Source organism: Symsagittifera roscoffensis, chromosome 8 (assembly GCF_963678635.1).
Source record: "Symsagittifera roscoffensis chromosome 8, txSymRosc1.1, whole genome shotgun sequence".
Lineage (NCBI taxonomy): Eukaryota > Metazoa > Xenacoelomorpha > Acoela > Convolutidae > Symsagittifera > Symsagittifera roscoffensis.
This window is the reverse complement of record NC_087069.1, coordinates 25806132-25832945: the sequence shown is the minus strand read 5'-3', so window position 1 is coordinate 25832945 and position 26814 is coordinate 25806132. Positions and strand designations below refer to the sequence as shown.

The 26814-nt window shown below is 36.7% G+C and overlaps 4 protein-coding genes across 7 annotated transcripts in view; 2 read left to right on the top strand and 2 right to left on the bottom strand.

The window, feature by feature from the left end:
* LOC134853411 (serine/arginine repetitive matrix protein 1-like) overlaps positions 1-26814 on the bottom strand; it is a 458950-nt gene that overhangs the window by 167951 nt on the left and 264185 nt on the right. The window lies entirely within an intron of this gene.
* The window catches only part of LOC134853413 (Golgi-associated PDZ and coiled-coil motif-containing protein-like), a 340830-nt gene that overhangs the window by 49831 nt on the left and 264185 nt on the right, over positions 1-26814 (bottom strand). The gene's annotated exons all lie outside the window — the stretch shown is intronic.
* The window catches only part of LOC134853417 (uracil phosphoribosyltransferase homolog), a 253203-nt gene that overhangs the window by 72512 nt on the left and 153877 nt on the right, over positions 1-26814 (top strand). The gene's annotated exons all lie outside the window — the stretch shown is intronic.
* Positions 2489-26486, top strand: LOC134853224 (uncharacterized). The gene is made up of 5 exons (XM_063869185.1): positions 2489-2865; positions 4866-7048; positions 9858-10972; positions 11564-11741; positions 26121-26486. Exons 2-5 carry the CDS (start codon positions 5064-5066, stop codon positions 26470-26472), a joined length of 3630 nt encoding a protein of 1209 aa, XP_063725255.1. The 5' UTR covers positions 2489-2865; positions 4866-5063; the 3' UTR covers positions 26473-26486.

Here is a 26814-nt window from a genome sequence, read left to right as displayed (position 1 = left end):
TGAAGCTGCTATTTTGAAGTTATTCCCAAAAACTTCCCTTGACAAGAATTATGAATTTCAACGAGCTGAGTAATGTTATACAAGTATGCATTGTAACCAACTTCAACAGTCAAATTGCTGCTTTTGTAGGAAGGATCTTCTCAAAAGAAACAGCGGCCTCTGGGTGAGTGCCCTGTTAAACTTACTTGTCATACTAATGACAATACAAGGAGGGAGGAAACTGGGATACATAATAACAGGAAAAACAAGATATGAGAAAAAACTAAAAAATTAAATTTGAACAATTTTATTGGTTGCAAAAAAGACTGAGGTAAATTTTTTCCATCGAATCAGATAAAGAAAAACATATTTTGTTCAAGAAAAGTTTTTTTTATACTAAAGTCGGAGCATTATGATGGCCTATCGTGCTGTTACAATTTTTTTGAAAGACCAACTAAAAAGAAATTAAACATAGTTTAATTCTTTTTACGAGAGATAGTGCACCTAAAGGGCAAAAAAAAAACAAATAGTTCGAAGCCATCAAGGATGTCTTAGACAAAATCAGGATGTTTTTTAGGCACGAAGCCTATATAAGTTGTGTCATTAGGTAGAACTTGAGATATAACTAGAAATAGAAGCGGTGCCACATTCGGAGGAGGTGAAGCGGGTGATCCCATAAAAATGAGATGCATATTGAAAGGAAACTGTAGTTTCAGAGGAATATGATACGATGGAACCATTCAAATAATCTGTTGTGTTTTCGACTTTTGAACTCCGTCACGGTCAATGACGCCTATCTGATCCCTAGAACAGATGAGAACTAATCAAAGACAGGAGATAAAAGGATATTTACCGCACTCGATATAGGCTCAGCTTTATGGCAAGTACACTTGAGAAAACAAAAGAGGGAGAAGACAATTTCTGCTGGTGAACTAGGGGTCTTTTTCAATAAAAACGAATGTCTCTTGGATTTTTCTTATTCAATTCATGCTAGGTATCAAAGTTTTGATGTACCAATAAAGTTCAAGATCAATTAAAGGGCAAATCTAAAAATCATTAACAATATAGAAAGTCTGAACAAAAATTTAGACCAGACTTTTTCCAAATTTTGAAAAAAATTTGCTTCTGAACTTCTGTGTTTTCTGATCGCAACAATTTGGTCGTCAACTGTTGAGTTTTGGACTTGTTCGCTTTTTGAAAAAGTAAAGGTATCAAGGTGCCTCATGTATGAAGCTGCTATTTTGAATTTATTCCCAAAAGCAGCCCGTAATAAGAAGCTATGTCTTCAGCTATGAAAAGTTATGTCTCCAGTCGAACACTGACATAATTGTACTAAAGTGAGCCTCTGGCAAAGCTCAACGTTTTTTCAGAAAAAAGTACTTCGAAGAAAGTTGCATAAAACGTTTGAAGAGTATACCCTTCCTAATTTTTGTTGGAATTTGTCAGAGACTGTCGGTGATATAATTATTTCACTGATCGACTATAGTTTCGGTGGAAGTTTGGGTAGAATGAAAAATTTACCATTTTTGGGGCAAATTTTGATCGGAAATAATCGAAAATAAATTGCACCATTTTAATTCTGGTAAAATTCTAAGTCTTTTTTGTCTTCTTCACTTTCTGTTTAATTTCAACCCATTTTGAGAAAAACGAATATAAGGTTCCCATTCTATTTTCGTTCGTTTTGTCCTATTAATTCAAATCACCAATGTAGATTTATATATTGTGTATGTACGTAAATTGCTGATTAAAATGATCAGGACAAACCGAAAAAAAAAGTTTTTTTTTTTTTAAAAAACGCGTTTTCTTCATATTAAGAAAAATAATGATTGGTACAGAAATTGCTTAGAAATTGCTGCAGAATTTCCAATACGCAAACTTCGGGGCCAAAAGTTTACCCAAAAACCGATCATATGTGGGCTGTTTTAGTCATCAAAAAATACGACAGAGCTACAGGATCGATTGATGACAAAAAATATCAAAAATATCCTTTCATGTAGCCCATAAAATTTTATGAGGGTAAGAAAATTCTAAGTTTTATATAAGCAAATTACTTTTGTTTAATAGCCAAACATTGTTTTGTTACTATACAAAATATCAATTTTTTATTTGAAAGCAACTTTAAAAGGTTTTGCTCAAAATTTTTGATTTATTTTATTCTTAAACTTTGTTGGGCTACATAAGAGGGTCACTTTGATACAGTTTGTCAGCAGTTGATCCGGTAGTTCTGTCGTACCTTTAGCTTGAGTATAAAAAGCTAAAATTGATTGGTTTCGGGGTAAAATTTTGGGCGCGTAATTCGCAAAACAAGTTGCACCAGATCAAATGTGCTAAAGTTCTAAGCAATATGTGCCCCCGTCGTTCCTTGTCAAAGGTCAACGCAGTATGAGAACAACGCGTTATAAATTTATCTTTTTTCGTTTTGTCCGAAAAATCTAAATCAGCTATGTATCATTGAATACAGTGATTGTTGGTGATAAATTAGTTTATTTTTAACAAACGCTCACTTTCAGTCGCCTTAGTATCTAGTTGCGTCACCGTAACTTCAGAAAATAATTCATGCTTTCGTTTGAGCCTCTTTCGTCATATCTAACATAGCATTGCAACTTTTTGATCATGCTTTTTGACGTGAAACAAATCCATTGCACATCTGATTATAAAGCAAATGTTTTATACAAATGCCTTTGTTTCATTATCCACTTAAAGTTTGGTTACAAACGACAATTCATTACAGATGCCAAAGCGGATAACGCTGATTCACGTACATTATTCGTCTCAAATTGAAACCGAGCGCAGTGGAACTAAGCGGAGAAACCGGTAGCTAGATGCCAGCACCTTCCGTGGTCGCTGCTGCCACTTTACATTTCGACCAACTCGGCCTTTGAACAAGTTCGACTATGCATTTTGAACAAAATTGAAATAAAAAAGCATGATTTTTACGTGATATTTTGTGCAATGCTTAGCCAGAGCAAAATGTGCAATTTTCATTAGAATCCGCAATGCGCCCTAGAAAAACTTTTCAATTACAATAAAGCGATGGTTTTTACCGATAAAGCGTTGGTTTTTATTTAAACTTGCTAACATTTATTAAACAATTGAACAAACAATTTCTTGAAATTTTTTTTACAGTAAACGTCTCTCCACGAATAACTGTTGCTTGCGACAATGCTCTGATGCATAATTTTCAGTCGAGCAGTACTTTTTGCTGAAATTTTTTAATGAAAGTATCACAAAATAGTTTAGGAAATATTATGATGCGACTTTTAATGTTGTGAATTTGAATTCGACTATACTCGGCTATTGAAATTTCGTTGCGCTATGATGCACTAGTGGACTAAATTTAGGTTTTTACTCTCTAAATTGTCTTATTTCAAGAATCATTTCGGACAACATTTATTCAGAGTTTTACCAAAGTTTTAACATCAACTTGCTGCAATTGATCTAAGCTACACTCTGAAAGTTTCAATTTTTTATTTGAATCCTTTAACAGTTTTTCCAGAAAAACCAGTTTTCATCATTTGTCATAAGGTTTCTAAGGGAGTGAACACTTTTTTGAACAAGCGGAGTAGTAAAACAGATCACGCGATGTGAAACATTTTAAACGAGTAAGTTTCATTGTTCAGTGTGATAACTTTCCTGAGCTCTGTTGTTTCTCATTATTTCACATGGCTGCAAATAACTATTAAAAATGGTGAAAACTGGTTTTTTCAGACCTGGAGAAACTGGCAAGTGATTCAAATCAAAAATTGAAACGTTCAGAGAGTGTAGCTTAGATCAATTGCATCAGTTCCATCTGAGAAAGTTGGTGAAATTCTCAATAAATGTTGTCTAATATAGACCTTGAAAAAAGGCGTTTTTGAGAGCATAAACGTAAATTTGCGTTTAATTCTGGTTCGACCATTTTGTCCATAAGTCTAGTGTATCTGGTTCGACCATTTTGCTCATTAGATAAAATCAAAACCTGAACAAGATTTGCTTCTAATTGTCACTTGTTACAGACTTTCGCCCAACCGATTCATTCATCGCTTTAAAAAGGTGAGATTAATTTTTATATTTTAGTTAAAAACTACAAAGTTGTGAGTTTTGAGATTTTTTCAACTGTTTTATCACGCTAACTTCAGGGTTTGCAGAGCAAATGATTTAGCTATCAAAAATTGTGAACCGGGTGTTCTTTTCTCCTGTCAATTCCGAAACTGTATAAAAAATTTTTTAACAATTCAATTATATTGATGTCCTGAGGTCAAAATCAAAAAAAAAATGTTTTACCTGTATTGTTTTTTGTAAATTTATGGGGAACCAAAAAGTCCAATTGGACAAATTTGAGATAATCCATGCTCATTATTTATCAATTACATAATCAAGCGTAACTTAAGCTAGCTAAGAAATCAGTTGAAATTGAACTGAATCAAATGAATTAGTCCAAACAACGCGTTTTTGAACTCACCACTTTGTTATGAGCTTTGCATGAGGGGGAAGATACACAAAAAGTCTGAAAGTGTGAAGTTTTTGTAAATATATTTTTTCAAAATTAATCATTTCTTAACTAAAAACTACTTGAAGATGCTTTAAGTGACAGTCTGAACATTAAGGGCTCAACCCGCTATGCGCAAATATTTTACCCATAACCTCTTGAAATGTGGTACGTGCCAAAAAGTTGTTATATACTTGCCATTACGAAGCCAAGCTGTATCGGCGCACAATTTGGTGTGTGTAGGTCTCTGAAATCCAGAGACAATTCTATAAACTTGTTAAAATTTTGTCGGAACGATAAAAAACAAAAGATAACAAGAAGAACCACTAGAGTGTCCTTGTTGTGGAATCCAATTACAATTCACAAAACTTACAGTTTGGCTTCGTAATGGCCAAAAAAATTGGTTTCTGTTACTCAGCTCAAAACGGTAGCCAATTCTTTGAAGCTGCAAGAATTGTACGAGAACTGAAAACGTTTGAAGCTGCAAGAATCGTACGAGAACTGAAAACTCATGAAATTCGGAAGCTATATGGCTTAGCATACAACGAAAGTTAAAGGAATTTGATTATTTATTATTTTTAATGGTCTCAAGCGAAGCTAGTTCAATTTGTTAGTTATGGCTTCGGATTTGAATGCCACTAAATTTCACTCTGATGGGCTTACAATTTTGCCTCATAGTCTCGAAAGTTGTACGGACAACCAGAATAATTTTGAAGCCTCCGGCAGCGATAACTTTTCAATTCAGCAGATAAAATTATTGCGCATACCAGGATTTTATCTGAAACAACTACCATCAGACGAGAGCGAGATTGAAATCTTTGATATGAACAGAAAATTGTACGACAGCAAAGCCTTCCCACTCGCAAATCTCTTTATTCCAACTGCGAAGGGCTCGTTTATGGACCGCATAATAGTAATTAAAAAAATCGAAAAGGTCACCGATAGCACCTTTGAGCAAACGAAAAAAACCATATTATCCCATCTAAAGGAAGTTAACGCCCTTTTCGAAAAGCTGCCTTTTGAATTTAACGAATCAAATGGTAAAATACCGATTGTTTTTGTCTTTTGGTCAAAAGCTAAGATTGAAAATGATCCCTTTGTTAAACAGTTGAGCAAAGATCTCCATATTCATCTTACCGATGATCCAAAGAGCCCAATTTTTGAAATCAGAGCAGCTTGTATTTTGACGAATGACTCCATTGAAGTTCGCCGCAAAACATTCCTTCAACCAGTAAACCCTTGCTCTTCCCCACATTCTCTGCTTCAAGCCCTAATCCTGAAAGTTCCCTCTCAGATCAGATTTGAAATTACCCGAAGACTTTTTAATTGCGCGGGCTCGAAACCAATCACTCTGAAAGACATAGAGGGTACACTTGATCTTTTTAAAGCTTATTTCCCTCGAACAGAAAACTGTTTAGAAATGTTGCCTGACTTCGACAGAATTTGTGAAAACTTGCTTGGAAAAATAAACGATTTTTCTCTTTCTGATGAGGCCAACCTTTATTTGGGAGAAGTAAAAGATTTCCAGCAAAAAGTGATCTCGCGCCTGAAGAGCCCTAGGGGTCTGTTGATTCATGGCTACAAAGAACATCATCTAAACCAAGTGCTGAGACAACCGTGCAACTGTTTCTTCGAATTTGATTGGTTATTAGTGGACAACGGCTTTTTCACTATTTTCGAAGTGGGTCGGAGTCAAAACCCCTCGTCGCCGACATCTACCGCTATGAACAAGCTATCAGATGATAAAAGTCTGCGGCAAAAGTACATCATGCAGAAAATTCTCTACTTTTTTCTCAGAGAAACTTCCAAGTTGCCTGATGACGAGTTGAAAGCAATTGCTGAGAAGTCAGTTAGATTAGTGATAGTTTTCACAAATATTACCAAACGAGCCCTTCAGGCGAGCATTGACCAGAAAAATAAATCTCTGAAAAAGTTGAAAATTATGAAAAATAAACAAATCTTAATAATGACTGGCGAAAACGTAGATATACTCAATAACACAATCAGCACTCCCATTCTTAAGTTGTTTGAACTTGATGCAAACTTTCAGCTTCAGGAGTCTGCATTGAGTACCGATGATCTGTTCAGCTCTGACGTTGCGCAAGATTTGAATTTGAGCGAGGAAAATAGGAAACTGACTAAATATATTGCCGCCATTTTATCTTTCTCATATCTGCTTAACTTTGATAATGGTCACCCAAGTTCGGACCTAGATCCTCCCGTCAGATGTCCCCTAGGAGTCGATGATCGACTTTCGAAAGAAGCCAATAACGCAGCACCTGGAATTTCTCTTCTCGACATCGTACTGAGTCCCCAGCAGCACAGATTACTGGATGAAAACGCTAATAAACTTTTTTTGGTGGGAGAACCTGGCACGGGAAAGACTGCAGTTTTGCTGGCAAAAGCATTTTATGCAGCAATGAACGAAGATGGTCTCGAACATGTAATCATAAGTTTTCCGTCAGAAAAGACGGAATTCAAGGAGTTAATTGTCAACTTTTCCGAAAGTCAAAATATTCCACCAGATGCAAAAAAGAAACTGAAGTTTTTTACTTTGGACCAATTAACCCACATAGCCGAAGCCCATATGCAGCTCAACAAGTTGAACACAATAACAACAAATAAAATTCAGCAAATTATTAACTTAAAAAATAAAAGAAAACTAGGTTTTGCTCCAATAGTTTCTGTTTTCTCAGAGTCGTAATTTCCTAAAACCTAAATTAAATATGTACTTTTTTTAAAAAAAATTTAAATAGTTTTTGAATTTTTGTTACACATTTGTTACAATTTTTGTTATGATTGTTTGTTTGGCAATTAAGCTCAATCTTTTTTGAAATTAAAAAATTCCACTCTGTTGAAAAGTTAAGACGCTGAAGATGATTACTGGGTAAAATGGGAATATAACTGCGAATAACTGTAAATAAATAAAACCATGGGTTGATCATTGTTGACAGACAATTTAAAAAAAGTAGACACCAAGTTAACATCTTTCTTTTTCTATAGCGATTTAGGGGACGATGTTTATTTGATCCAAAATTAGTATGATGGTGAACAATGTATTTCCGAGACATCGATCTGCATACTTGACATTTTCTTTAGAAAAACTCGATAAAACAGGAAGGCAATAATTAGGACGCACTAGGAACAAATATGTACAATAATAGACCACATATGCTATTTCAATTGGGAACTTTTTGGTTGTGCTTTTTGGTTATTTTAGTTTAACACTCTGTTTAATTAGATAACTGTTAATTTGTGTCTATTCGAAATCCATTGTTTTTTGAGACACTTTTTCGAGTGAATCGAAAAAAACTTCGTCTACGCATTCTTTTTTTAATCCTCTTTACTCAGTTTGTCTGTTACTATTAAGAAACAATGGGTCATTGATAGATCCTTTTGTTCCAATTATTAACTAACGCAACAAGTCTCGAGTCTGGTTATATCAAAGATCATAGTCCATCTGGTCCTATCTGGAGTTAAATTGATATTTTTATAAACCGATAAATTAAAAAGGATGATTAAATGGAAATGTTTGAAGGTTATAAACTGTTCATTTATGGTTAATTTTTACGAAATGGAGGGAAGTTCTAATATATTAACTTAAAACTTTTCTCTCACAATTTTTGGCTGGGAATTAGTGGAGAGAAGATGGAATAAAGTTAGTGCCTTCTGCACTTTGCTCGTCTAGAACGGGTAGAATGACCAGTGTCCGATGTCAGTTGGGGAAGTGTGCCCGACTCAAGAATGATTGTATTCAGTGTCCGTCATAGTTATTTTATTTACTTTACAAATTTTTTTTGCCAAATTTTTTTAAGTTTTGAGTGAATCTAAAATAAAATAACGATCGAGAAATTTTTTTGTTAGAGAGAGAATAGGAAAAATTAGAAAAGTTCAGCTGTTTGTATTGGCAAAAACAATTAGAGTCACTGAAAATTTTAGTTGGGTTTCCCTGCACCTGCTATTAGACTTCAGTCCTCTTTTAATCTAGTATCCTTCTTTTGATCAGGAGACAAACATCGCATTTTTTTTGATTTTTTATTATCAAAAATCAAATTTTAGTTTAACTGGGGGACATCATAACTAATTTCAATTGCTTTAGTTACTTTAATTTTCAGAGCAGTGGGGGATGTATCAACTGTCAAAACCAAAACAATAGGCACACTCCGTCTGACTGGCGTTAAGGCTAAATATAAAATTTCTTCGATCATCCGATGAACTTTATTACAACCTTTTCCTTTTTTCAAAGTTAATAAAACTAAAATAGTATAAAAAATCAGTTTAGAATTCAAAAAGTTACAGGTTTGATTTGACTTTTAAAGTTTTTAGTAAGTTGTTCAGTTGAAAACTGAATTAAATGTTAAATTAAAAACTCGTTCTCATCTTAAGATGTGAACAAATTTAGAATATAAAAGAGTCCACTTGAATCTTATGTAAGCAATTAAAACAATATCCTTCCTAAATAGTGTAGCATTTCCAATACTACAGTAATTCTACAACAGTGGTATACTTATTTGATTGTTCCCACTTTCGAAGAAAGTGAGGAGTTTTTATGCTTGGTGTGGTTTTTTTCAGTCGTTTTTCGACTTGTTAACCGAGCGTTTTTGACGGAATTTTTTTATACCATCTAAAAAAGGATGTTATCTCAAGTTCAAATTTAAAAAGATATTTCACCGGTGGTTTTTCGAAAATTGTTAATTTGGCTAATTTAGGATAACTAAAGTGCAATTTTTTGCGTACTCATAACGCGCATAAGAAGCGAATTAATGCGTTCCAAATTGAATTGAGGCCAGAAATTTAATCCTATTATCACAATACGAGACAGACGCAAAACACGCCCTTTACATTTTCTTAACGTGCAGGAGGATAAAATGAAGAAAAAAATTCTTCTTCTTTTCTCATTTTTGTTGCCAATTACTCAATCAAAAAAATTTTCAATTGGTCATAAGTGCAGTCGAAACATTCAGCGCTTTGCCCTGATATACGAGAAGTCTTGTTTTACCTTGGTCAGTTAAATTTTATAAAATGTAAGAAAATTTGGTCAAAAAAGAATAAGTTTATCCATACCAAGTGAGAACTTGGCATAGTCTGCAAATGCTTTTTCTGAACTCTGAAGTTGATTTTAATAAAAACATATTTTTTTCCCATAACAACCTGAAGAAAATGTGTTTTTTTAAAACAAAACCCTGTGAGAATGAGAAAAGCTTCATGTTTTTGCGATAATCAACTACGAAGTACCAGTTATTTTGGATATTCTCGTGGGCCAGTTGCAAACTTGAATGTACCCCTTCAAACAGTTTAGCAATTGTAAATGTCGCTCGCATAATTGAAGTTTCTTTGAGTGATTTCCAGAAAAAGTTCTGTTTAATTAGGTCTCAATAACGATAGTGTAAGATCAACTTTTTGAGCATAGTCATGTCGGTGTCCTACGGGGTGAAAAATTCTCCGTGTCAGACTTACACAAATCTATAATACTGATTGACGAGTTGTATTTGGAATCAACTGACACTTTAGCTGACCAAGACCGATTTCATATGAGATATCTTGAATGCTGTTACCATGCCAAACAATGCTGGATAACTAACCTAATGGCCGGTCAACATACAGTCCAGAAAAAACTCAACCAAAGAACGATGCTTCCCAATTTCCAAATCAAAACCCTCAATGTTTCCTTTCGGAGTGCACATCACATTAGCACTTTCTCCACAAATTTCATACATAAGACGAAGGATTTTACTCGGACTAGTGTTCGAATCCCTGGGTGTTTCACATCGAAACAAACCAAAATTGCTCTTCAAAAAATATCTTCTGCTGCTGATTTAGTTTTGAATGACGAAAACTACACAAAACTATGCTACGGCTCAAATCGACGAGCACTCGTCTTTAGCGATAAGCCAGAAGTTTGGAAAGAACGATTTGAATCGGAATCTTTAGTCAAACTTACAATAGTATCTCCTCGAACAAACTTCACTTCAGCACCGTATACTGGTTGTGAGGCTTGGTCAGTAATCATCATAGTAGATGACTTACCTCATGAAATTCACGACAGGAGGACTTTCGGAATCCTGAATTTGGCAATCACGAGAGCGCAATACGAAGTCTGCATCTTTGCTGCAGATACTGTTTACAATCGAATTGAGAACTTTCTAGAAGAAAATGAAGGTTATTGGGAGAACATTTTGATTGATGCCGCCAATCACATCCAAATAGATCTCAGTTTTCTGGCACCTTTTAGCGAGTGGGACAAAAAAACTAAAAACTTTGTTGTAAAGCTATTCCAAATTTCAATCATGAACTCCAATAAAAAGCTATTCGAGCAACTTCTGGACTTGTATCCAGGTGAAGACAGAAAGAAGGATCTTCCTATCCAGAAGATTATTTCAGCGTTCGATGGTCCAAAACTGGATGCGTTTGTGAAGGTGTTGTCTGAACGTGTAGGAAAACAATTCATCCAGTTGATAACATACGCGATGATGGCAGAATGGATCCCATTTTTGCATAGACTAGAAACCGTTCCAAAAGCATCAGGTGAGTTAACATTCTTATGATTTACACTAACTTTTTTTGTATAACTCTTTAACTAAAACTTTTAGAGATTTTGAGTATTGGTGTTGGCAGAAATTGTACACTTAGTCTTTAGGTGCTGCATTTATTAAATAGTTGTGAAAAATGGTTGGATGTTACGGCCAGCAACGAAAACTCGCAAACAAAATACAACTGGCAGCAAAAAGCAGCTCGTAAAAAACAACTCGCAACAAAAGCAACTCGCAAAAAAGACAAATAGCAGAATCTAAGGATAGATGGCGACAACTAGCAAATTAGTTAAAGATGCGGCGTTTGGCAATTACAGACCGGTCGCTTTGCTTCACGAATGGTTGCTATGCACCGATACATTCCGCACTATTGGTATCTTGAGCTTGAATTTTGGTGACTGAATTTCATGTTTCACTTATTTGAGCACATAAAAAAACTTGAAAAAATTTGGCGTTTACTATAAATTGTTTTGTTTGGCGATTAAAGAGATAAAAGATAATTGTTTTTTTTTGTACTACGATCACGACCATGCCTCTGTGTTTCTCATATAAGTGTCATTGCATTAAAACTTTTTCATGTAATTAGATATCCTGGAGGCTTCTATAATTGCTGGAAACTACAAGTTTAGTGTTGATTGGTGTTTCGAGAGATTAGGATCACGGATATTGACGACATTCATCAAAAACTGGGGACGTCTTTTGTATGCAGCATGCTACACTGGAGAAGCCAAAGCAGTAGAGTGGGCACTCCATATATTTGACAGGTCAGTGGTTATGAAAGGGTCGGTTTATAAATTCTAGTTTATAATTGTCGACCACATCGCAATATAGCTTGAGCGTTTTTAAGCGATTTCCTCAAAAACAAATCATATTTTGCCTGAGATTTTAACGCCTTTCGTGCGTTCTTTTCATACATGTTAGAGTATATCGAAGAGAATTAGAATACCAAAACTCAAAAATTGTTAAAGAAAACAAACTAACCTGACAGTTGACGTTGATAATTTCAAAATGGTTGAACTGAACTTTTGTTAAATTGAACAATTTGATGATTACCATTGATGTGAATACTAATGAAACCAAGTTCATGACTTTATGTAAAACACTTAAACATTTTGAACAGCACCAAAAATGATCAGCTTTTTAAAAAAGTGATGTAGAGTCATGTCAGGCACAACTATGGAAGTTTGAAAGTCGAATGACCCAACATCACACCACTACCACAATGTATTTGTTTGGGGGACTACAAAAAAACCCAGTTTTTGATACATATTCCATCGCTATTGAAATCTCTGAACCAATCTAGACTCATTTTAATCTAGATAATTCAAAGTATCAATCACACTGTCTCTTCGCGCAAACGCTGCGCATTGTCTAATCCTGTTTCCAACAGGTTATGGGCCCAATTTGAGACCCTCAGTGATTCAATGTTGAAAATTTTCAATTTTCAGTATTTCAAACATTCAAATCAGAGTAGATACTTTAACTCAATTAGCAATCTTTTCAATGGATACCAGCTTTAAATGGTTATCATTCACTGGCACCCAGGAAGACTTCCCACCTGGAGCATCCGTTTTGAGGTATTCTGTCAGACGAAAGGCCTCAATGGTAAACTCATAGATGAAGACGAAGATCCGGTCAAGCCAACAGCATTTGGTGCTACACCAAACGCCGATGATCAATCCAATAACAATGTAGAATTGCTTGCACATCAAAAACAACTAGCTGTCATCGAAAGACAGGAAAACGAGGTCTGCTGCTGCTACCTAGCAATAGTACTAGATTCTTCCAGCTTCATTTTGATCTGGCATGTCTGTGTCGACAGGAAAGGCAAAAGCGGTGTTCGAACTGCTTGAAATCTAAATAAGCAGAGGTTCGAGAGCGACGAGGCAACCACAGTTGTCAGTGTGATCCGCCAGGTTGCACGCCTTCAGCTCAGAGAAAATGAAGAGATGTTCTAGTTCTTCATACGAGCATAGCAATTGAACATGAACCTCAACCACGCCGGAGAGAAGGTATCAGAGACGTTGTTGAACGCGATGTAATTGAATGGCCTGCTTCCACGATACGAACACTTTGTGGTGCATGAAAGCTTCAATCCTGCTACTAAATATGTGGTACTGAGAACCAGCTGACAAACACCGAGGAAAGCCGTGCAGCTCGTGAAGGTGACGAGCAACAGCACATAGCAAAATCTGCCAAAGAACCAGGCCATTCAAAACCCTTCTTGAAATCATATAAATCATCACCAGACTCTAATCAAAATAATTATCGAAATTCCCCAAAAACAGTAATTTGCTATGCATTTGGCATAAAAAGACACCTGAGTAACGAATGCAGAAAAAGCAGTACTTAACTTGTAGTGCGTGTAGTCAAAAGGGCATTTACCTACTTTTTCGCGATCAAAACCCATGAGAAACCTGGTAATCTATTTTTATTAAGCTTTAACAGTAAAAAAAAACTCAGTCGACCCAATCAAAAAGATTTGTAATAGACTCAGGCAGCACAGGTCACATAGTTGTAAATAAGTCTTGGTTTAAAAATTCTTCAAATCTGAGTACTGAAATAACCAACTCAGATGGTGGGGAACACAGAAGTATTAGGAGAAGGCGGAGTTGAGGTTCAAACTAAGATGACACAAGAAAAAATTCAGAGTCTCATAGTAAAAGACGTACTTCATGTACCAAACTACAGAACAAACTTTTTCTGTTTTAACCATCATTCAAAAGGGACATTCAGTCAGACACGAAAAGGCTAAAAGTTTTTTGCAACTAGAAAACGGACCAAAATTTAACATTTCTCAAAAAGGAAAGCTTTTTGTTCTTCCTTATATTGCATCTAATATGCAACTCATCGCATCATTCACTTGCAACAAACCAGTCACTTGCTCGTGAGAACCAGCTTCAAATGTGGCATTAAAGATCTGGTCTCTTAAAATATACGGACTGAAAAGCCACAAGTGCATCAAAGGTTTCACCGCTTGACGAAATGTGCAAAGTTTCTCTTTTTGCTAAAATTACACGGAAATCAGTTCCAAAAACCCCAGAAAACAGAGCAAAAGCAAATCTCAAACAAGTTTTTAGCTATTTGTTGGAACCAGTGATTCCTTCATTCCTTCAAGCATTAAAACATTCCAATATTAAATAATTTTTGTCCACAACATTAGCATCTATGAAGCAGTTATGTACATGAAACACAAAAGGGAAAATCTTAAAAAGTTTAAGAAATTTGTAGCACAAAATGGTACCCCAAAAACTCTTCGCACGGACAATGGCACTTAATTTAAAAACAAATAATTCAACGCAATTGGTGTTGGGCATGAGTTCACAGTCCCTGCCTTTCCTGAATAAAATAGAGTAGTACAACGGTACAAGCAAATAACCAAACAGTAGTTGAATTGGCTAGATGTCTCTTACTTCAATCAAAATTTAGCAAAATGTATTGGTTAGAGCTATCAAAACAGCCAACAACAATCGTCATACAGTAAAAAAAATCTAATAACAAAACTTCAGCGTTTCAAAAATTATGGAAAAAACACCCGAATTATGAACATTTAAGAGTTTTTGGATGTCTTGTTTATGTAAAAACTAATGATAAGCCAAAATCAAATTTTGATCCAATGGCCCAAAAACATATTTATTGGACACAATGCTAATAGAACAGCAAACTTTGTTCAAAACTTAGAAAACAGACGCATACATAGAGTAAGGAGTGGAGTCTTCAATGAACACGTTTTTTCTGCTCACCACAAAACATTTGACATACAAAAAAAAAAGATAGATTTTTGTGATTATTTTAGGCTGAAAAAAGGAGCCGAATGTTCCCAAAGAAAAAAATTATATTTAGCACAATCTAGTGAAATTGAAAAAACTGTCTCAGAATCTGATGTTGAATCATCAATTGATAAAATCATCAAGTAGTAGCGAAAGTGTGGAACAAAATGATTAAAGTAAAACAAAAAAGTGCAAAAAAATCTGTCTCTTTTAAGCCAACAGTTGCAATTCAGCACATAGAACCTAGGCCTTCAAAAATTCCTGTACCTGTGCAGTGCAAACAAAAAACCCCATCACTACTTGCTGTAGTGAGTGCATTACTAAAAATTGCTTTAGCTCACGTAGACGCATCTGATCAGTGGTATGAACATGACCGTATAAAAATTAAACGAAAAAATGCACTGAAGCACAATCGAAATCTTAAGCGATCGGACATATCTCGAATTCCCTCAGAACGTTACGGCAAATCGTACACCAATTACACTGAACAACTAACACAACTTTTTGTAACCGAAACATACAAGCAGGTAATAGAATCTGGCGCCCAGTACAAATAGCACAAAGCAATGCAAAACAAAATACATTCTTTAATTGAGTTTCAAATATGGGTTTTAATCGGATAACCTAAGGACATTGATGTTATTCCAGGTAAACGGGTTTATGAAGTGAAGTTATCAAAAAGTGAAGGGTTTGATAAATTCAAAACTCGATATGGAGCTAAAGGATTTAATCAAGTCGAAGGTCTCGATTACTTCGAAACATATGCACCCACTAGTAAACCAGAAAACTTGCAATCACTTCTTACTCTAGGAGCTAAGGAAAATTTCAATTCACTAAGATGTCAAATCAGCACGTTTTCATCCATAAACGGATAAAGAAGTTTATCTCGAGCAACCTGAAGATTTTAAAAATTACTCTCAAAATGGAACACCACTTGTAATTCAATGTACGGACTGAAACAAGCAGCGCACTAATGGTACCAAGAACTTACAAACTTCCTAATTGAACAAAATTTTATTAGGAGCAAAAATGACTATTGCCTTTTCTATAAGACTAAAGAAAACAGAAAGTTGTATGTTTTTAAGTTGGGTCGACGACCTAATTCTAGCAGGTTATACTGAACAAGATATAGGAAATCTCAAGACCACAATACAAAACACTTTCGAATGGATGATAGAGAAGAACTTGAGTGGTTTCTAGGAAAGCGAATTGGGAAAACTGAAAACGCAGTCACCCTAGATCAAGAGACTTATTCCAGAAGCATCCTCCTAAAATTTTACTTGCAAGGTTATAAGTCGTCAAAAATACCAGCCGAAGTAAATATATAACTTGTTACAGGCTCAAAAAAAAATAGCGAACATAACACAGTATAGAAGCTTAGTTGGTTCATTGTTATTACTACCTAAGCGAACTAGGCCTGATATCTTGTGGATTGTAAATGCTTTATTACGTTTCATGAATTCCCCAACTGCTGAACACTAGTATGCCAGTGAAAATGTCTTACGCTACCTCCAGCACACCAAAAGGCCGAGAATTGCATACTCGAAGGACCACGATTTTGAAGTTTTTGGCGAAATTGACGATGAAAGGAGCGTCGATTCCAATGACAAACGGTCTACAACGGGCCAATTTTATAAGATCGGAAACAAATGGCTCGCGATTATTACAAGCTCGCGATAAAATGGCAAGTGAAGAAGCAACCGACTCACTTTTTTCTTGTGAAGCCGAATACAAGTCACTGGCTTCAGCTATTCAAGAAGCAAAATGGGATACGAATAACAGAAACCTACTCCAATTGGAGAAGACAACCAGAGCTGCATCAAAATTGCTCAGAGCCCAATCATGCAAAAACGATACAAGCATTTTGATGCAAAAAATACTCGCAGGAAATACTCGCAAAGACAAAGTGATCTGCTTGATCTACAAGCCGACAGACGGAATAGCAGCCGATCTAACCCGATCTAAACCGATCTAACTTATTGAGAAAAACGGATTTCCATATTGTTCCTTAAAAAGCCGGAACAATTTGAGTGGGGCTGTTAGATGATATCGAAGAGAAGTAGAAGATCAATTATTCAAAAACTCAAAAATTTTTATAGAAAACAAACTAACCTGAAACTTGACGTTGACAATTACAAAACGGCAAAACTGACCTTTTGTTAACCTGCACATTTTGATTTTTACGATTGATGCAAATCATAATCAAACCAAGTTCATGATATTATGAAAAACAACTATACGTTTTGAACAGCAGTAACTTTCTTTGACTAAAACTGATCAATTTTTTTTAAAGAAAGGGACGTAAATTAAATGTCAAGCCCAATGACCACCTGGAGCATCCGTTTTGAGGTATTGTGTCAGACGAAAGGCCTCAATGGTAAACTCATAGATGAGGACGAAGATCCGGTCAAGCCAACAGCATTTGGTGCTACACCAAACGCCGATGATCAATCCAAATACAATGTAGATCTGCTTGCACACCAAAAACAACTAGGTGTCATCGAAAGACCGGAAAACGAGGTCTGGTGCTACTTAGCAATGGTACTAGATTCTTCAAGCTTCATTTTGATCTGGCATGTCTGTGTCGACATGAATGGCAAAGGTGAAGGTCGAGCTGCTTGAAATCTAATTAAGCAGAGGTTCGAGAGCGACGAGGCAACCACAGTTGTCAGTGTAATGCGCCAGATTGCACGCCTTCAGCTCAGAGAAAATGAAGAGATGTTCTAGTTCTTCATACGCGCATAGGAATTGAACTTGAACCTCAACCACACCGGAGAGAAGGTGTCAGTGATGTTGTTGAACGCGATGTAATTGAATGGCCTGCCTTCACGGTACGAACACTTTGTGGTGCAGGGAAGCTTCAATCCTGCTGCTAAATATGTGGTACTGAGAACCATGCTGACAAACAACGAGGAAAACCGTGCAGCTCGTGAAGGTGACGAGCAACAGCACATAGCAAAACCTGCCAAAGAACCAGGTCGTTCAAAACTCTTCTTGAAATCAAATAAATCATCACCAGACTCTAATCAAAATAATTATCAAAATTCCCCAAAAACAGTAACTTGCTATGAGTTTGGCATAAAAGGACACATGGAGAAAGGAATGCAGAAAAAAGCAGTACCTAACTTGTAGTGCGTGTAGTGAAAAGGGGCCTATATCTTCATTTTGTCGATCAAAAACCAATGAAAATCCTGGTAATCTATTCTCCTCAAGCTTTAGCATTAAAAACAATTTCAGTCGAGCCAGCCAACAATTTTTTACAACAGACTCAGGCAGCACAGATCACATAGTTGTAAATCAGTCCTGGTTTTGGATACATGTTTGATTGGTATTGAAATATCTCTACCAATCTAGACCCATATTAATCTAGATAATTTAAAATATTAATCTTTCGGTCTTCTCACGCAAATGCTGCTCATTGACTCATCCTGTTTTCTTCAAAACGCGCCACTAAATTTGCTCAAGTTGCTGGTTTGAAATAACAAATTGAGGAATATTGGCTAAGCCAACCGCTCAGAAATCTTTTGAAATTTATGACAAAACCGCTCAAAAAACTGTTTTGAGCATAGATTTTTTTTCAGATTATTTTTGTGGCAAAACTGCGAAGCAGTAGCTCACACAACAAAAAATAATTACATATATGTTTTTTTTATGATTTCTTTTTAGCTAGATCAGCATGTTTGATGACCACATACAGTACAGTCACATAAAAGCCTAGACATGAGTCATCTAAAAGAATTTTTGGAGTAACAAAAAATCACCGAAGAACAAAACGCTAAAATGAAAACAGCTGACATCAATATTTGAAACTAAAAACTTCAAGATGACCTTCAAGCAAAAACATACAGTTACAGTTCATAGAATGGTTTTGAAAATTAGGCATCGGTTCATGAATCAACAAAAAGTGGTTAGTCAGCATTACTCTATTTTAATGCAGTGATATTTGAAAAATCGCATATCTTTTTGTTAGCCTTAAAAATGCATATATTTTAACAATTTAGAAAGACATATTGATTCGGAGAAAAACTCAGTGGATTGCAGAATTGTAAGAAAATTATAGCAAAAATGTTCAAAGCTGCTAAACTTTTGAGGTTAAAACTTTTTTTGATCATGCATTACCCAACTTGTATATAGTATTGCAATTTAAAAAAATGGGTTTTTTTTTTGAGCATCTTTGAACAAAGTTATCTAGAGAAACGGAAAAACTTTGAAAAAAATTTAGTTTGAGTATAACATTCGTTTGCACTCGAAAACTAATTAAAAAGTTCGAGTATTCTATAAAAAAAAATCCGCGAAATATTTTTTGGTGATTTTTGTGCTATACAAGAAATCAATTTTTTGGCTAACATGTTCGAGTTTTAGAACACGTTGGAGTCTTAGAAATTAGTATAATACGCGTTTTCTTTATCTCGATTGCATCAACTTACAACTGATTCCAATTAGCTAAGAGTTTGTGGTATCGTTCAGTAGCCTGTCCAGGTATCGGTTGTATTCAAAATTATCTAAAAAAATTGACTAAAAGTGAACTGTTCTCCGTCGAACGCATTTTTTAGAAAACGAGGGCCACTGTATTCATCGAAGTGCTGTTGTTCTGTACTCCATTTTTTGCCAGAACAAATTCGGTGCTGATTTACTGAGCGGCACTGTTTCTGTGCACACAATAAAGGACTGCTGCTAAGCCCTCCCCGTCGCAGCACGTGAAGTTCGTGGAAACACATGAAGTTCGAGGTTGTCATAGTTGTATCTAAAGTAGTGTCGAGGTATTTACAATCGTTTTTTTCTGTAGATTGTCAAGGTATTTCCGCCGTCTATAGATTGTTTTTTTTGTCGAGATTTTGGGAATTTTCCGTATCAATTAAATAATATTTGGTCGTCCCAGATCAATCGTTTTCTCCAAATTTCTTGCTGTAATATTCTAATTGGGTCAAAATAAATGGGGCTGCAAGTGGTAAGTTACGTTGTGTCAGTTTAATCTTGATGAATTAGTGTAATTTGTCATTGTTGAAGCTGAGTGTATCGTTACTTATTCTACATAGTTTTCCCGAACTGCGCATGAAGCGCTTGGGGTCCTTGATTTCTTCTATTATCTTAGATCTTTGATCTTCTGTTGTTATTTGCGGAATTCTCCGATCGCTCGCTAGGTTGAAGCTTCCTTGTGGTAGTATGTGTCAGTTTTTATTACTGCTGTGTCGATGTCTTCGATGGCTTCGAAAAAGTCTTCCATGTAGAAGTTCTCGCATACAATTTTTCTTATGGAGGGATAGTTTTCTGCGTTGTGGACTGGGCAATGTGTTAATGCGTACTTTGTTCAAGCAAGAGAGCCTATGGCTCCGAATACGTATCGATCATACTCGAAAATTCTTCGAAATTAACAAAAATCTGCATGTACATTCCGTCAAATTTGGTAAAGATGGGTTCTTTTTGTCCACCAAAATGAGCAATTAATTTCTGTAGATTGCAGAAAAAATCATTTCCAGTGAGAAACAAATAAATCACGGAAAGTTCTAAACTTGTTCGAGTAAAGTCTTTCATGCTGACGTGTATTTCGTCTTGCTGTAACTTCCTTATATAATCTTTGTGATTTTTTTGTCAATTGTATTTTCGTCTAGGAGAGATTGAGCCTTTTCGAACTCTTCTCAGTTGTCTTTTTGTCCTGTGATAGTGGCCAATTGCTGCTATGTAGTTGTTCGGCCGATTCGCCTCAAATTTCCACAAAAATCTGAGTTGGTAGCGATGGCCGTATTTTTATATAGTTTTCCGAACTGTTTCCATAGCTTTCTTTCCTTGGAAGACATTGTTTTTTCGGACGATGTGGCGTATGACTCCATTTGTCAGATTTCCGGAAATTATTTGTCATCCGTTGGTACTGTATTGAAGTCGCCGCTGCCTAACGGCTCGAGAAATTGGTAATGGCGTTGATTGGTTCTACTTTTATCCGTCCTGGGCTTGCAAGGGCTAATCGAGGAGCATTTTGGTATTCTTTGATGATGGTTTTGGGGCTGAAGTTGATATCTTCCGCTGCAATCACAAGGGCGACGTCGTTGTTGTTGAAGTCTAAGAAACATATATTCTTGAGGTGGTCTCAATGGCTGCAGATGTTGTGCAATCTTTCAAACACCACTGCATTGAGGTTGGTGACCTCTTTCATTAGATCACTTTGCAATTCAAACGCAAAAAAAAAACATTTCCAAATGAAAGGATTGTAATGTTCTGTATCTTAGCGTTACTTGTTTGTAAATTGAAGAAACTTGCTTTGGAAACTGTATTTGATGGTTGGATTTATCAAGCTGTAGGTGTGGTGCTGCCTGTTGCCATTTGTAGCTTTTTGTAGTTCCTGTATCAAGAAAAGCATATGTGTTGAGGTAAATCTTGCGGTGCCCTAATGTGACTGCCAGAAGTATCAGTATTTAGCTGTCGATTCTTTTGTCAGGCTAGATGACTGACATAAGTTGGACACCGATTGGATTAAACGTTGGCGATCTTTTTGACTTGTTTTCCATAATTTCAGCTTATGACGACTATTTAGACGACTAAAATTTAAGAATGGATAAATACAAATCAATTTCTTTAAAGTTTTAGCGGGAAAATAAATCAATCCAAATCGAACAGACGCTGGCAATTGGCTCTCAATAATACGTTATCAGACGCAAATTGTTTCTTTTCGCGCTTTTCATGGCGTATTGGGTAATGAATTTAAGAAAATTTTCAAACGTTTCCAATTTTTTAAATATATATTCTATGACGTTTCTATGACGTTTCAAAGCAATCAAAACCATTTCATCGAGTTTAAACGCCTATCGAAACATTCAGGACTTCGCCCAAATTCAAGGACTTTTGTTAATTTTGGCCTAAAGAATCAAAATTTTTGATTCTACAAGACTTCAGTCAAATCTGGTAGTTAAAAAATCAAAAATGGCCCAAAGAAAAAAGCCACGCAAGCACACTTTTTCCGTCATTTGTTTTGAATTTTGGAATAAATTTTAGTCCAACATTTCAAGAATGTGGTCAAATGATTGTGCACGTAGTTTAAAAGTTCTCGACTGGTCAACTAGCAATTTTTGAGCTGAGATAGTAACAAGTTTCGTGATAATATGTTAAGTTTTTGGTTCCGTACGGAGAGCTGCTGCATTGAATTTGTGATCGCTATCTTGTTTGGCGCACACTGAAACAAAAGAGTGCAGAACAAAAGTATTTTGAACGATACAGTTGCCTTTGACATAAACATATTTAACCTCGTGTTTTCACACCTACACCATGGCGCAATCAGCAGAAAGAAAAGTGGGGGTTGGAGAAGAATCCATTGATTATTATAACACTTTGGGATGCGTGCACGCCGAAGTCACCTATATATTAGTTCAAAAACTAATAGACACCAAACTCAAAGATTTCTTTCAGGCAAACGCAATTATAGACGTCATATTAGCTGTCTCTAAGGGCAGAAAAACTGAACACACTGCGAAAGTCCACGAAGTCCCGAAAAAACTGGATGTAGCCAATGCTGCTCTGAAGCTACGGAAATTTGAATTCTTTAGAAGCGAATGTGAATGATTAGGTTCAAAATCGAGGAAGACGGTATAACACTGTTGGTCAGAAAAACTCAGGCGGTCAAAAATCTAAAGCCCATAAATTCGGACTCAGGCGGTGAAAGATCTAAATAAATTTTTACCAAAACTAGAAGAAGTTGGCTCTTCATTTCGACCGTTATTGAATTTAAAAAAAAAAGAAATCATTTGGACGCCGGCATGCGACAACCCGTTTTAGCAGCTTGAATGGTGGGTCAAGATTATTGTTGATTTCAAACAAATCGAGAAATTTCGGGAATCTCGCATAGTATGCGATGCCAGTCACGACAATTTGGGGGCCGTCTTAGAGCAGAACGATTCGGATGGGCAGCATCCAATATCATTTGCCTCTAGATATCCTATGGCGGCAACAAAAAAATCGACAAACGAACAAGAACAACTTGCTGTAATATGGGCAACCAAACCCTTTCGTAACTATTTTTACGGGCGAATGTTTACACTCCTCTCAGATCAGAAAAATCTCTTAGCTCTAAAGTAAAAAAAAAACATTTTCAAGTAGACTAAATTGGTGGTACGATCGCTTATTACCCTACCTTTTTACAGTAGAAAACCACCATGGATCAGAAATAGGCATGACTGACTATTTATCACGTTTTCCCCCAGCAGCAGCACCGGACGCAGCCCACTATGACGCAAATTTTAATGCAGCTTAAATCAAGATGATTAATGAAGCCCTATATCCTCAGGACCAGTTAAATCCTAGAGATCAAACAGCAAAAAAACTCCAAAAAAACCGGTGATTGAGGGCGTACGATCATGCTTCCGACCACGCGAGAGACACATGTTCAATCGGATTTTGAAAAATTTGAATATGCAAACTGTAAAATGATGCATACACATTCGCGAGAGAGCGTGACAGCATGCAACTGACGATCAGCCAGTCAGAAGCGACGTATTCGCATACCCATGGATAAATGCAAATACAACTCAACCAAAGTCAAACGTTGTTCTCAGTCAGCTAATTACAGTTGCTCAAATAATCAAAAGTTGAAATCCTCTGTCCTTAAAATGTCAACTTACAACTCGCCAGAAAAATACTATGCGGCTAAAACTTCAACAATTGCAAGTGCGTCAACTCAAACAGGAAATATGAATCTAAAAGTGTCCTCAATCACGTGCTAAATCATTTCCCTAGTCTCAGCCCAGACTCTGCCATCGAAGTAATACTTCCCACCACAAAAGCTTCAACTGAAATCGAGCGCTTCAAAGTAAATGATTACCATCATTTCCTTCCCCAACCAGTTCCCGGGTCTCTCTTGCCCCCTTGTAAATAGTGAAAAGTGCGTACCCGATGGTCCCCAAAAAATACCGAATCGTGAAAAAGCTAGATATCTCGGAAAAACCGAACGTAAAGCTCGTGGAGGCCAACCTTGAAATGGACCCAATACTGAAGACCATCAGAGACTGTATCAGTGACCAAAAAATTCAAGGGCAAAAAAAGTTGTCACCTGGCACGGGCAGTACAACGTGCAGCTCTATAACGATTTTTCAGTAAGAGAGAACTGACTCTGGATGAATCGCCGGTTGGTGATCCTGAAGGTCTTGTACACGTGAATCCTAAACAGACTGCGCTCCAACCATCACAAGATGGACAAGATGTTCGCAGCGGCGAAAGATGTATGGGTCCCATCAACTACAGCAAAGTTCTTCAAACACTGCTTGAAAGCATATAAAAATCCCATACCAGATATACCGAAAGAAGACTTAGATAGCACTTATTAACATAAGCAACCGAACAATTTAGTCCACTGCATCTTGGGGGCCCAGTCAACTACGTAAGAAGGCAAAGACTATATGTTTTAGTAGCGGTGGAAGAATTTTCGTGATGTCTGCTTCGGCTTATGTCTGTTCAAGCTACAATTCACAAAACGCTCCAAAAACCCTGAGGAAATATATCAAAACACATGGGCACCCAAGGAAACTACATCTGGACCATGCGTCCGGGTTCTTCTTGAACAAAATACTAAATTTTTGCAGCTAAGAAGGAAACAAACTTATAAACCTCTGGTATAAGTTCATGCACTACAGGTATGGTCGAAAGAACCATCGGCTAAACGAAAAATTAGGTTCTAACATGACTACGAGAAGACAAAAACTCAAAATTAAAAAAGATGATATCAAGAGCGTTTAGCGCATTACGTTTCGTACCACACTCTAGAAGTAATTTAACACCGTTCAAGGCGTTTCATGGAAGAGAGACTAATACCGGACTCCGAAATCTGACGAAAAAAATGTCATTCATTGAAAAAGCTCGATTGGATCTATGTTATTAGCCATAAATTAAAATGTTTAGATGATGCGAGTGGAGGGCCAGAAGTCGTAATGAATTTGGATTGGTAGAAGAGAAGTGATTTAGTGTATGTCCCACAGAATAGGAGGACTAGACGAGTACTAGACTAGACGAGTACTAGACTAGACGAGTACTAGACGAGTACTGAACCTCGAGTACTAGCCGAGCACGAGCTGGCGAAACGGATGCAGTGCTGTCACACCAAAGCGCACCATCATTGCTGAAACGACACAAGACTACTACTATTGTGTACCAACAAGCCGAGTTCAGAAACGCGAAAGATCCATGGAAGTATAAACGTCTATTTAGTAAAATCGAAGAAAATAACTCCACATACGGTTCAATTGAAAAAAGGATTTCTACTAAGATGAAGCGTTGTTTCCTTTAGATCGAAAGCCAAGGAAAAACGAGCGGTAACAATGCAGATGGCCGAACCGGCGGAGAAAGAGATAAGTTTACCGACCGGAGCAGAACAGCCGCAACGAGAAACACAGAAAAAACTAGTGTCTACGGGGGCAGAGGAGCGCAACAAGAAAAATGCGACGAAAAATTGGCACGAGCAGCGACGAGTACAGCAAAGATGAAGACGAGAACCAACGGACGGATGCGATTAGCGAAGAGAAAACGACGAATGAGGAAATAGTTGGGGACGAAAGTAGGAGAAACTTTACGACCGAATCCTCGGAAAATGAGTGAGCGGGGACATCGGTAACCGACTTTTTGAACATAAGGGGAACTTGGTGAACCCACGCGACGTTGGACGAGGCAGCGAAAAGGGGCCACCAAAATGTGTGGCGTAATGATCAACCTCAAGGATAAAAAGAAGCAAGAAGGAGTCGCTAAAAGAACCCAGTGAGAGGGCCGGCATCTAAAGCCGAAAATGATCAACCTCAAGGATAAAAAGAGGCAAGAAGGAGTCGCTAAACGAACCCAGGGAGAGGGCCGGTATCTAACGTCGAAATGACATAGGGACAAGTTTGAGTTTATTTGTGAAGTCTTTGGTTCTGTCTGAGGACCTGCTGCGTTGACCTTGTGATTGCTATTTTGTCTGGCGCACACTGAAACAAAAGAGCGCAGAACATAAAAAAATTTGATCGAGACAATTGGCGTTGAATTAAACATATTGCTACATGAGAACTGAACTGTTATAACATCTGATATCTTTTCTGACGGTTACTGATGTTTAGAGCTCAAATTAAAAAATAAATATTTCAGAAAGTTCTAGGGTTAAGAAAACAATTCGCAATTGATATCGCTCGCGGCTCGCTATATACTTCGGTTCCGAAATAATTCCAAACTGAACAAAGGCAATTGTTATTACAAATTATATTAATACAATTCGAATCATTACGAGTTACCTACGATCGCGCGAAGAGAACATACTACTCTAAAAGCCATACTTACTTCTTTATTTGTGAGTGATCGGGATAGGAAATTTCCTGTGCTAGTTGCGCAGCAATTGAGTATTCCAACTTGTATTAGTTGTCGTTTTGGTTTCAGACTGAACCTGGAAGAACAAAAAAAGAAGGAGTTGTCCGGTCTTTACCCTCTTTTAACTAGAGGTGACGTCACTCTTCTCTGTCTCGTCAGCTACTGCCGCTGCCCTCCAGATGTGTTCAGGCTTCTGTTTCAGGCTGGATTCCCTGACAAGTTGTTGCTTCAGACATGCATGGGGAAAAATGCGCTTCACTTCGCCTTGAATTACGACGATTCGGATTTGGTTGAAGTGCTCCTTGAAAAGCAGACGAGAAGGAAGATTTTCCTCGAAAGCGTCTATACACTAAATGGACGAAATGTAACTATAAAAGAGTTTGCAGAATTATGTGGTTACTCTAATAAAAGTCAGCTCTAATGCTATTATGTTCTTTAGATGTGCTAAACTTTTCACGAGCCTACTCACTATGTGGAATAACTTTAATTTTCTCAAAGTTTCTTTGCTTAAATAGCTTGCTCAGAACAACTACTTTTTTGTGAGCCGATTGATTGAAGAAGACTGGGTTGCTAGTGAAGAATTAAGCGAAATCATTTCGTATGATAGCGATCGCGAAGAAACTGTACTGCCTTGTCGAAACCAATCCTTCGAAAGTCTAAAATCTGCCGAATAGAAAATTTCAGTGTACAACAGGTGGTCAAGTTCAACAATATACCTGGCACGCTCAATTTGAATTTTTTCTAAGTCGCAATGACGTTAATT

Excerpts from the sequence above, each read along its gene's own strand:
- LOC134853224 (XM_063869185.1), top strand. The coding sequence starts at position 5,064 with ATGGCTTCGGATTTGAATGCCACTAAATTTCACTCTGATGGGCTTACA. Across the intron at positions 7,049-9,857 it reads GCCCATATGCAGCTCAACAA|TCATGTCGGTGTCCTACGGG; the intron begins GTTGAACACAAT and ends TTTTGAGCATAG. Across the intron at positions 10,973-11,563 it reads AACCGTTCCAAAAGCATCAG|ATATCCTGGAGGCTTCTATA; the intron begins GTGAGTTAACAT and ends TCATGTAATTAG.